The sequence below is a fragment of the Barbus barbus genome (assembly GCF_936440315.1).
Source record: "Barbus barbus genome assembly, chromosome: 12".
NCBI classification, from domain to species: domain Eukaryota; kingdom Metazoa; phylum Chordata; class Actinopteri; order Cypriniformes; family Cyprinidae; genus Barbus; species Barbus barbus.
In genome coordinates, this window is record NC_136740.1 from 27,886,760 (window position 1) to 27,899,028 (window position 12,269).

A 12,269-nucleotide genomic window follows, 5' to 3' on the forward strand; every position below is an offset into this window, starting at 1 on the left:
TTGTGTAGATGTGAATGGGATACTTCATCATTTCTTCACCCTCATATCATTCCAAACCCAAAATGAGGATCTTTGGAAAATGTCCAAGTGGTTCTTTTTCATATAAATAAAAGTTAATGGTGATTTATCCTGTCAGGCTGAATAAAAGATAAAAAGCTCCATAAAAGTGACTCATATGATAGCTTTGTGCAATGAACAGACAGAAATGTAAGTCTTTGTTCGTCTCCGTTACTAAATAGCTTTCCAAGAAGAATAATCCCACTTTTCTTTCTTGCTGCCTGCTCTTGAGTCTCCTTACCTGCTTAAAAGACAAACATAAAGGAGGATGTTATGTAAAAAAAAAAAATATATATATATATATATATATATATATATATACAATGCTAATTAAAATATATAAAATCAAATGCACCCTGCTGATCAGTTTGACATTTCATTGCAATATTATTATTTTTTTTGGATGTTCACTTTTGCAATTTAATTTAACTGCCTTTTGAATTGTAATACAAATACAAAAAATAAATAAATTAAAAATAAATATTTATTTAAAAAATACTCTGAAAACCCACAAATAGAAGTATTTCATGCTCACCAATCAATTATTTTAATAAAAATACAGTAATGTGAAATAATATTGTGAAATATTACAAAATACAATAAATATTACAGAAAATAATTGTTTTCTGTTTTAATATGTTATATGATATAATTTATTATTGTGATGGCAAAGCTGAATTTTAGACAATCCTTCATCTTTACACAATCCTTCAGAAATCATTCTAATGATGATATGCTGATCAAGAATTATGCTTATTATTATCAATAGTAAAAACAGTTGAGCTACTTATTTTTGGTGTAAATCGTGATACTTTTTTAAAGGATTCTTTTATAAATAGAAGCTTCAAAATTATAGCATTTATTTGAAATATAAATATATTGTAACATTATAAATGTCCGTCACCTTTGATCAATTTAATGCATCCTTGCTGAATAAATGTATAATTTTCAAATAAATAAATTATTAATTTTGAAAATTGGTGTGGTAAAAAGACTGAAATAGTAAATAGTATTTTTCTTCTTGTGTTTTTTTCTGTGAGATAGATAGATAGATAGATAGATAGATAGATAGATAGATAGATAGATAGATAGATAGATAGATAGATAGATAGATAGATAGATAGATAGATAGATAGATAGATAGATAGATAGATAGATAGATAGATAGATAGATAGATAGATAGATAGATAGATAGTGCATGAGACTAGTTTTATGGTACTACTTTGTTGCTTCAATATAATTTTCTCTTCCCTGTTGTCCTCTTTGTTATATGCCTGCATCTCAGTCCTTCATTCTGTCTGTCCATCCTTGTCTTCCTCCTTTCAGTTCCCACGGTTTACGCAACATTTTGATTTCCACTGCGAAGTCTCTCACTGTCTCACTACTCTCACTGTCTCCCTCTCTCTCTCTCTCTCTCTCTCTCCCCCTCCCTCCTCCACTTGCTCTATCATTTCTTTCATTCTGACTCACTCCTTTGGGTCTATTTTTATACGTTCCATCTCTTTCTCTCTCTCTCTCCCACACTGTATGTACTTAACGCTGTGAGGCTGAATGTATACATATACAGTGAGTCTCAGACGACGCAGGGGAAGCGATACATCACTAGTAGGGATCTAACAATTTATCATACTTTTTTTCTTGATATTTATATAATCGTACTTCTCGATAAGCTTGTCAATCTTCTCTTCAGCTCTTTCAAGGGTTTGTGGCTGTAAACTGTGAAGTGAGTGTGTGTGTGTGTGTGTGTGTGGGTGGTTGCAGGTACAGAGAGGTATATGTGTATGTTGTTATGCTCATATTTGCGCTGAGACTGATAAGAAATTGTCTGCATGTATGAAAGTAAAAAAAATTGAACATATTAAGGGTTGAATTCATTAAACTATACACTAAACACCACGTTTGTGCATGTTATTTTAACTTGCGTCCTAGTCACTAATTAACCACAATTCAGCTAAACCACTGAAATCAAATCCACCTCGAGTATTTTAGTCATTAAAAAGGGGGGGGGGGGGGGGGGGGGGGGGGGGGTAAAGTTAGTTTTAAATGGCTTTGGTACTTTATTCCAAAAATTTTCCAAAATATTTAAAAATAAAGTATATAAAAATTTGTGATTTTAAACGTGTTACTTTTTTCCACCAATGGAAAGCAGACAGAAACAGAATTTTACTGAAAAAAAACAATAATTAGTAACTTTTTTGATAATCAATATAGCATCTTTTTCATATATCCAAATGTGCAACATCGTTTTTTTTATTTTTGAATTTTCTATAAACTAAACTATAAAATAAACCAAACACAGTGTTTGTGTATTTTATTTTAATGAAAAAACTTTCGCCCTATTCACTTATTACCCACAATCCAGTGTAACCGAATGCAAAAATGCACTGAAATCAACTCTACCTTCAGTATTTATTTGTCTTTACTTCACAAAACAACAACTCCTTTTTAAAAACTGGGCTTATTTTAGATGATTTTAGCATTATTTTAGCGTTATTTTAACATTAAACTGTTGGAAAGCCTTCGCCGCTTTGTACCGCCAGCCTGACAAGCGTGTCCGACCGGCGCCGAGAATGACTGCAGGACCGGATGGCTGCTTGCCGGAACTGGATTACCTTCCCTGTTGCAGTTGTGTGGCTATGTTGTTGATTGACTATGTGCTTTTTGTTGCTGGGGTGTTTTTCCTGTTCTCACACTGTACTCCCAAAGGAGCATAGTCTGTGAATTATTTTTTTTCCTCCCCGCTTTCCTCATGTCATGCTGTATCTCTTCCTCACTCTAAAATAAATTCCTTGTATGTGTAACATACTTGGCGAGTAAAGCTCATTCTGATTCTGATTGTGAACATTTTTTATTAATCAAAGTAGAATTTTTCATATATGGATAGACAGTGTAGTTGAGCTCACTTTCAGCATTTTCATGTTTGAAAATCACAATGGGCAAATTGTGTTCAGCGCTATTGTGTTCTCCCCAAGTGTTCAATCACTAATGATTTATCTCAGGATTGATGATAGACGCTGATGTTGTTCTCCATAAATCACAGAAAAAGGACTTCTGAAGAAACTTGACTTGTGTAATATCAAATGAAATACTGACCTCGTCATGTAGGCGTTTGATGTAAGCTCAACCTGTGAGCGTCTCCTCTCTCAGACCTGCTGTTCTTGCTCCCTCACAGGACTCGTCTGATGCAGAGCTTCAAAGAATCACACTCCCATGAGTCTTTGCTGTCTCCCAGCAGCGCAGCCGAGGCCTTGGATTTGACAATTGATGAAGATGCGGTCATCAAGCCTGTTCACTCCAGTATTCTGGGACAGGAGTACTGCTTTGAGGTGATCTACAGCAAACTACTTCAGACTCATAAGCTGCATGATCCTTACAGAATCTACCAGATGTTTATTAAAAATAGCATAAAAAACTTAGTACAGTTCTGATTTTCACATTTTTATGCAATTTCACATTTTTTAATTATGTATCTATCTACACTCTTAAAAATAAAGGTGCTTAAAATGTTCTTCACAGCGATGCCATAGACGAACCATTTTTAAAAAACCTTTAGATGAGTCAGGTTTTTTAAAGGTGACATATCATGAAAATCTGACTTTTTCAGGTTTTAAGTGCTATAATCAGGTCCCCAGTGCATCTACTAACCAAGGAAATGTGAAAAGATTAACCCAGTAACGTTGTTTTAGTAAGCCTTTTTCTGCTAGCTTCTGAAAAAACGAGCACGTCTGATTTCGCTTCCTTGGTGATGTTGCAAAGGGAACTCATTATAATATTACTGCCCTTTAATCTGTAAGTTTCCACCCACTGCACCGTCATTTTGATTTCTCAAGCGACAACGGTGTACCAGTTCTAATGCCATGGTGAAAGTTTGAGCAAAACATTCTAAGTGTTCTGTCTTTGGCTGCACAGACGAGCACAGAACACTATTTAGAGTCCCAGCCTCAGAGGAGATAAGAGAGCAGTGTATTTATTGATTTATGATTTATTTATGTATGCTGCTACCACACAGATCTAAAATAATCATGCGATTTATTTCCCAGCTGTTTACCTTCACAGACATAACTGACTGTTTTTGTAACTCGTGTGTTTTTAACGTAAACTTGTGTGTGAATGAGAACTTAGTTTACTCGCATGCTGTGACAGCCGCTTTCTGCCCGTGTGCTTTAGATGTGTGCACACAGAAAACCGTATATCAGAAGTTTAAACTAATATGGTTTAAAACGCATGATATCAGCGCGATAAACGTGATAATCAGAACCAAAACAGATGTTTTTAGCGTGTACGAGCTGAAATGGCGCAGCTCTATTCTGGAAAGGGGGCAGCTCATTTGGATTTAAAGAAACAGGCACGAAATATCATAAATTATCTGTGGGGTATTTTGAGCTGAAACTTCACAGACACATTCTGGGGACACCAGAGACTTATAATGCATATTGCAAAAAGGGGCATAATATGTCTCCTTTAAAGAACTCTCTCTTTCTTACCTTTTAATAATCTTAAGAATCTTCTTTCACCGCAAAGAACCTTTTGTGAAACAGAAAGTTTCTTCAGATGTTAAAGTCCCCCTGTGGTGAAAATCAAGTTTTTAATATGCTTTTAGACAAACCATGTGCCAATCCATTAATCAACACCATTGCTGAATATTTTCTCCTTAAAACTGCAGTTTCCCAATGGCAGTCACAGAAATTCGGTTTGAAACAGCCCTCGGTGTGCTACGTCACAAACCAATAACCAATCACGTCAAGGGATAGAATCCTATCACTAGCATGCAAAATATACCAATACTAGTACAAAACCAAAAATAATTTAGTGCAAAAAACCCATGAAGCTGTGGTTTAATGGGAATTTAGAACCGCTAACTTGCATTATAACCCGCGGCAATAGTGTAAAAGTAGCTCGGAGTCAGTCCCACCTCTCCTGCATCGGCGTCTGCACTTCACACACGTATCCTTGCAGGCGCGAATTAAAGGATTAGTTCACTTTTAAAAAAACTTTTGCTGATAATTTACTCACCCCCATGTCATCCAAGATGTCCATGTCTTTCTTTCTTCAGTCGAAAAGAAATTAAGGTTTTTGATGAAAACATTTCTCCATATAATGGACTTCATTGGGACCCAAACGGTTCAAGGTCCAAATGACAGTTTCAGTGCAGCTTCAAAGGGCTTTAAACGATACCAGACGATGAATAAGGGTCTTATCTAGCGAAACGATCGGTCATTTCAAAAATAAATAAAAAAGTTTGAGTTTTATAAGCACAAATGCTCGCCTTGCTCTGTTCTGTGATGCGCGTTCGTGACGTCACGTAATACGCAATTACGGTGAAAAGGTCACGGTTGACTTAGGCGGAAGTACCTGCGCTCACGGCGACCCAAGTTCGAATCCCGATTCGTGGTCCTTTGCCGATCCCGCTCCCCTCTCCCATCACCCAAAGCTTTCCTATCTACCCTACACTGTCCTGTCCAATTAAGGCATAAAAAGCCCATAAATAAATCATAAAAAAAAAGAATCACAAACGGCTGCATTCAGTCTTAACGGCATTTTAGGACATAACATCGTCAAGTAAGTAACTTTAACGAATGTTACAGTATTCATTGTAGTTGTCCGCAACTAAAAACATAGTTTTATCAGTCATTATCCGTGTTTGCCATTGTTTCGCGTTTACTGCAGTTCAATGGACCAGGAGGCGCTGGCTGGTGGGACTGAGTGGAGTCAGGGCTAATTTACTTATTCATAAATCCGCGTATAGAGTCTGGGAATGTGTCGTCACAGCGGCAATGCATTCTGGGAATTTAGGTCCTGAAATCCTGCTCCTCCTATCAAAGCATCGAATCGTCGACTATTCGGGGTCACCCCTAGGTGCCACTAGTGGCATAGAAATCCCACATTTTATTTAAAATCACCAAATGCATGACTATATTAACTCCAGTGCCCTGTGGAATTTTGTTGCTCTTTCTTATCATTATAATTACGCTGATGGTTGAAATAGTGAAACTCATTATTCCTTTCCTTAGGTGATAACTGCTTCAGGAACAAAGTGTTTTGCCTGTCGGTCGGCTGCGGAGCGAGACAAATGGATAGAGAATCTGCAGAGAGCTGTCAAACCAAACAAAGTGAGTATAAAGAAGAAAAAGAAAAGAGGAACTCTCTTCTTCCATGACTGCATCAGTCAACTCCAGTAACAACCTCTCCCGTCTTTACACTCATTTTAGTTTCTACTTCTATTTGTGGGAATCCTGAATGAACTTGAAAAGGCTTCCTGTGCTGTCCTGCCTTATAATGAAATAAAGGCTTTCTTTTTTTAATCTGGGATGCTTATAATACTTATCCCAAAGGCCAGTGCAGAAAACTGGATTCTCCTGCAGACGTCTCTTGGCTGTCTGTCGTGAAGGTCTTGAATGGATGGGCTTTAGAAAGAGAGCGCTGTGGATTGACTCGTCCAGATGTACAGACAGCAGGAGTTTGGGTTGCGTTGAGAACATGACACAGGCGTCCAAAAATGATCAGCCCGCTCAGTCTTGCAACAGATGCATTGTCAATAATACAATAAACGAGGACAGACCAAGGGTGTTCATTAGTTTGGTTTATTAGCTGATTAGTTGAAGAAGTTTCTGAAGTTATAGAAAAATATGAAGGTAATTTTATATTATTATTATCATTATTATAGGATGGGCAGAAATTCAGATCATATATAAATATAAATACTATAAATGTAAATATAGTCATAATACACATCCTTTGTTTATATAATAATAATAATAATTTATATTTATTATTTTAGGATGGATAGAAATTCAGATCACATATAAATATTGTAAATCTAAATGTATTATTATTATTATTAATAATACATCTATTATTATAAATACAATACAAATATTAATATAATTATATTAACATTACACGGTAGAGTTGATGGTCTTTACACTCTTATATTAGTAATGATAATAATAATGATTATAATTACAATAAGTGAGATTGCTAATTTGCTATTTATTGTTTTAGAATGAACAGAATTTTTTTCAGCTGTATTTTCTGTACAGCTGTTCAGTGAATTGACATTATTTGAAGGTTTTTCCACACAGTCTGTTAGTCTTACACATTTACCACTTCTAAACTGCATGTAAAAAGAACGAACTGTGATTGCGAACGAACGGTTTATGTCAGTCTGCCTCTGTATCTGTGAAGAACCTTGGTATATGAATTTGGTAATCACTCAGTAACATGGTATATATCAGAATACCATAGTATTACCATCTGAGGCTATTACTGTAGCATGCTATCATCACTTTATTTTTTAATGAAAGGACTGGAGTGTTGGAAATCTGTTTTTCAGGGTATATTTAGTGGATCTGTGATTGCCAGTAGAAAGTGGCATTTTGTTGGTTCTAATGACTCATCATTCTGTGAGACCGTCCAGCACTTTAGACACGCTGTAGGTGTTAGACTAACAGTAGTTCAGATCATTAAATCACTGCAGTCTCTGCTGTCTGTCTGCATGCTTGACGACACATTGGAAGATCTGCAAACCCTCTCACCACCCTCACCTGCAGTTTATATGGTGCAAATATGATGTTTATGTTAGCTTTACCGTCTGTATTTCCCACACTCAGGACAACAGTCGACGCGTCGACAGCGTTCTGAAGCTGTGGATCATCGAGGCCCGTGAACTTCCACCCAAAAAGCGCTATTATTGTGAACTGTGCTTGGATGACATGCTTTACGCCCGTACCACCAGCAAACCCCGAACCGATACTGTCTTCTGGGGTGAGCACTTTGAGTTCAACAACCTGCCAGCTGTCCGCAACCTCCGCCTTCACCTTTACAAAGAGACGGACAAGAAAAGACGCAAGGTACACTCTTTTGATAGATACAACTCAAAATTAAGACTTCAAGACTGGAGTGGATATATGCATGCATATCAAATAAAATGTAAATATTAAAAAATATGTATTTTAAATATAAAATATATAAAAAATTTACAGATATATTTTATGCTAATATAAATGAAATTTTATATATAACAAAATGTATAGAAGCATATAACAATATAATATTAATAGTATTTTTGATTTATTAATTATTTCTGAATTTAAAAGTTAACAGATATAATATACAAATGTATAAATATATATATAATTTTGCAGAACACACACACACATGTTTGAATATTCATTATTGTGTGTGTATAATTTATACATTTATATTTTAAATAATTATTATATATTAATAGTATGTATTATTTATAAATGAATTATTATTTTTAAATATTATTATGCTAATATAAATGCACATGAATATACATTATGTATGTGTTTATATATAATGAATAAATATATATTATATTTTTTACAACATACAGTATATATATATATATATATATATATATATATATATATATATTAACAGTATTTTTATTTATATTTAATATTATTTATAAATGAATAATTATTAAAAAATTAAAGTGTGTGTATATAAATATATGTTATGATGATAGAAATTACTCCTATAGACTCAAAAAGACTTCTTTGTTTTATTAAAATAAGCAAAAAACTGATAGCAAATAATGCTTCAAGTCAGCTGCCATTTAAAATAATGAAAAGACGAGCCTTTGATATTTCTCTTGATATGGTGAATGATCATCATTTGTTTCATCAATTTTCTTGATCATAACAGGAGAAGAGCACATACCTGGGCTTGGTTAGCATTCCCATTTCCAGCATCACTGGTCGTCAGTTTGTGGAGCAATGGTACCCCGTCATTCAGCCCAGCGCCCTGGCCAAGGGTGGCGGTGTTGGAGGGGGCAAAATCATCAACGCCTCCCTGCGGCTCAAGTCACGCTTTCAGACCATGAGCATCCTGCCGATGGAGCTGTATAAAGAGTTTGCAGAGTATGTGACTAACAACTACCGAACGCTGTGCACCGTTCTGGAGCCGCTGCTGAGTGTCAAGAGCAAAGAGGAAGTGGCCTGTGCTCTGGTGCACATCCTGCAGAGCACAGGGAAGGCCAAGGTACCACTTTGTTTGATTAATGTTTGTTTGCATGTAGGCTGTTTAGTATGTTCCAAAACCTAGGGGGCTGCCTAATCAGACAGCATTTTAAGACCTCATATATGTGCTCCTGACGTAAATTTGGCAACAAAATGTTGTAACAAAGAGAATCCCAGAATATACTGTGCCAAACTGAGTTAAAGTTAGTAGTTGATGGATGAGATGTATACATACTTTTGAAAAGTTATTTTCAGCTACCAATTAGCTTCTTTCTGCTTCATGTGAAACATTTTGCCATGTTTAATTCCATAAATCTAAAAAGAAATCAACAGCAGACTGCTAGTGACCTGCTAATGTTTGATTTAATTGTGAAAATTATTGGAAAAAATAAACTATAGAATAAAATTTTATAATTTACATATGTTTATACAGTGGGGGGGGGGGGGATTATTTGCTCCTAATCTCAGTTTGTTACCTGTATAAAAGACACCTGTCCACAGAAGCAATCAATCAGATTCCAAACTCTCCACCATGGCCAAGACCAAAGAGCTGTCCAAGGATGTCAGGGACAAGATTGTAGACATACACAAGGCTGGAATGGGCTACAAGACCATGAAGGTGACAACAGTTGGTGCGATTATTCGCAAATGGAAGAAACACAAAATAACTGTAAATCTCCCTCGGACTGGGGCTCCATGCAAGATCTCACCTCGTGGATTTTCAATGATCATGAGAACGGTGAGGAATCAGCCCAAAACTACACGAGAGGATCTTGTCAAAGATCTCAAGGCAGCTGGGACCATAGTCACCAAGAAAACAATTGGTAACACACTACGCCATGAAGGACTGAAAACCTGCAGCGCCCGCAAGGTCCCCCTGCTCAAGAAAGCACATGTTCAGGCCCGTCTGAAGTCTGCCAATGATTCAGAGGAGAACTGGGTGAAAGTGTTGTGGTCAGATGAGACCAAAATCAAGCTCTTTGGCATCAACTCAACTCGCCGTGTTTGGAGGAGGAGGAATGCTACCTATGAGCCCAAGAACATCATCCCCACTGTCAAACACGGAGGTGGAAACATTATGCTTTGGCGGCGTTTTTCTGCTGAGGGGACAGAACAACTGCACCACATCAACCACATCAAAGGGACGATGGACGGGGCCATGGATGGATGGTTGTGGATGGTTATTCCAGCATGACAATGACCCAAAGCACACGGCCAAGGCAGCAAAGGAGTGGCTCAAGAAGAAGCACACTAAGGTCCTGGAGTGGCCTAGCCAGTCTCCAGACCTTAATCCCATAGAGAATCTGTGGAGGGAGCTGAAGGTTCGAGTTGCCAAACGTCAGCCTCGAAACCTTAATGACTTGGAGAGGATCTGCAAAGAAGAGTGGGATAAAATCCCTCCTGAGATGTGTGCAAACCTGGTGGCCAACTACAAAAAACGTCTGACCTCTGTGATTGACAACAAGCATTTCTGCACCAAGTACTAAGTCATGTTTTGCGAAGGGGTCAAATACTTATTTGACTCGTTAAAATACAAATCAATTTATAACTTTTTTTCAAGGGGTCCTATTATGCTTTTTCACCTTTTGAATTTTAGTCAGTGTGTAATGTGTATGTTTGGGCATAAAACGATCTACAAAGTTACAAATCTCAAAGTCCACTCCAAAGGGAGATATTTCGTTTGTAAAAAACTACAACGAATGGCTCGTTTGGACTACAAAGTTGTTTTCCTGTATTTGTGACATCAGAAATTTGAAATCCCGCCTACGGAAATTTGAATGGTTGGGGGTGAGGAGAACACTTGGTTGAGCACTGCACGTTTCAAAATCGAAACCCAGTGCGGGTGTTTTATACCACTGTATTTCTGATGGAAACCAACTGTTTTCAGAAAATTTTGGATGCCATTTTCATTTCATCTTGCATATAATGTCTGATAAAGCAGCATTTGTGAACGGAGCTCTATTTTGTGTGTACACCTTGACCGGGGAAACCTCGAGCTCTCCCGATCCAACAGCGTCTCCCGCTGGCAGATAATTCATTTGCATATATATGCGGCCACAAATAGTGTAAGCCTGTGGGACTATTGTATAAATAAATTCAACTGTATAACAGTTTCAGTGCAATTCATGTTATAATGTTAGAATTAAAGAACAATAAACATAATACATATTACCGTTGCACTTATCTGTACATAGTCAATGCAGTTATTTTTAAGCTGTTGTTGACATCCCATCTAAAACGTGATTTAGCCAAAAACAACAACAATAACGTTACCACTTTAATATGTGTTGCAATATCTGTGCGTGCAAATGTTCTGCCCGATCCTCTTGTTCAATATTCTCGAGGTCTGAATAGATATGGCAATATTAACGAACTTGCTGTTTTGGCAAGGGGCGGGGCAATACTGAAACGCCATCTAAACTGTTTACCAATCACAACGCACTGGGACAGCTAACCAACCACAACACATTTCGTTTTTCGAAAGGCGGGCCTTCATCAAACCTGGAACTAATCGAGCCGTTTGTGTCAGGCTGGGGAGAAAGGTATTTTAATAATGTAAATTATGTGAAAAATAATGCAATTTTCGAACCAATAAGCATGAGAGCATGTTCTAGTACACCCCCAAAACAAAATCAAGACTTTGTGAAAGAGCATAATAGGACCCCTTTAAATGCGTTTTTCTGGATTTTTTTTTGTTGCTATTCTGTCTCTCACTGTTCAAATAAACCTACCATTAAAATTATAGACTGATCATTTTTTTTGTCAGTGGGAAAACGTATAAAATCAGCAGGGGATCAAAAAAAAAAATTCTCCACTGTATGTTGTGTTATTTTATGTAATTTGAGAGTTGTGTAGCTTTGGTCCCCCTCGACTAGGGGTGGGCAATATGGCAAAAATATAAAAAGAAAATTAGAAATATCACGATTCATTGTCAAGTTGGTTTTTCTATTTTGCAAACTAATTTCCCTATTATAAAGACAAAGCCTATAACAAAATATAAAAAAGTATGGCGGATATTTAGGCCAAAGTGGGTGTAGATAAAAATCGTTGTCATTATTTTATCTTTGTTATTAAAAAATGAGAGCAAATATATTACAAATATTACACATTACAAATACACATAATATACAAATAAAATAAACCGTGTTACAATAGGTGTATTTAGCAGCAGCATTCATGAAACTGTATGAACAAATATAAAAATAAAACACTATATAGATTGA

The 12,269-nt window shown here is 36.4% G+C and overlaps 1 protein-coding gene across 1 annotated transcript in view; it reads left to right on the forward strand.

Annotated features, from left to right (window-relative positions):
* Positions 1-12,269, forward strand: part of LOC306877706 (ras/Rap GTPase-activating protein SynGAP-like) — a gene marked incomplete at its 3' end in the record, with an annotated part of 94,184 nt that overhangs the window by 47,461 nt on the left and 34,454 nt on the right. Inside the window, exons 5-8 of the mRNA XM_079429625.1 lie at positions 3,231-3,384; positions 6,070-6,168; positions 7,669-7,908; positions 8,732-9,067. Coding sequence (XP_079285751.1) covers positions 3,231-3,384; positions 6,070-6,168; positions 7,669-7,908; positions 8,732-9,067 — 829 coding nt within the window. The remainder of the gene's footprint in view (positions 1-3,230; positions 3,385-6,069; positions 6,169-7,668; positions 7,909-8,731; positions 9,068-12,269) is intronic.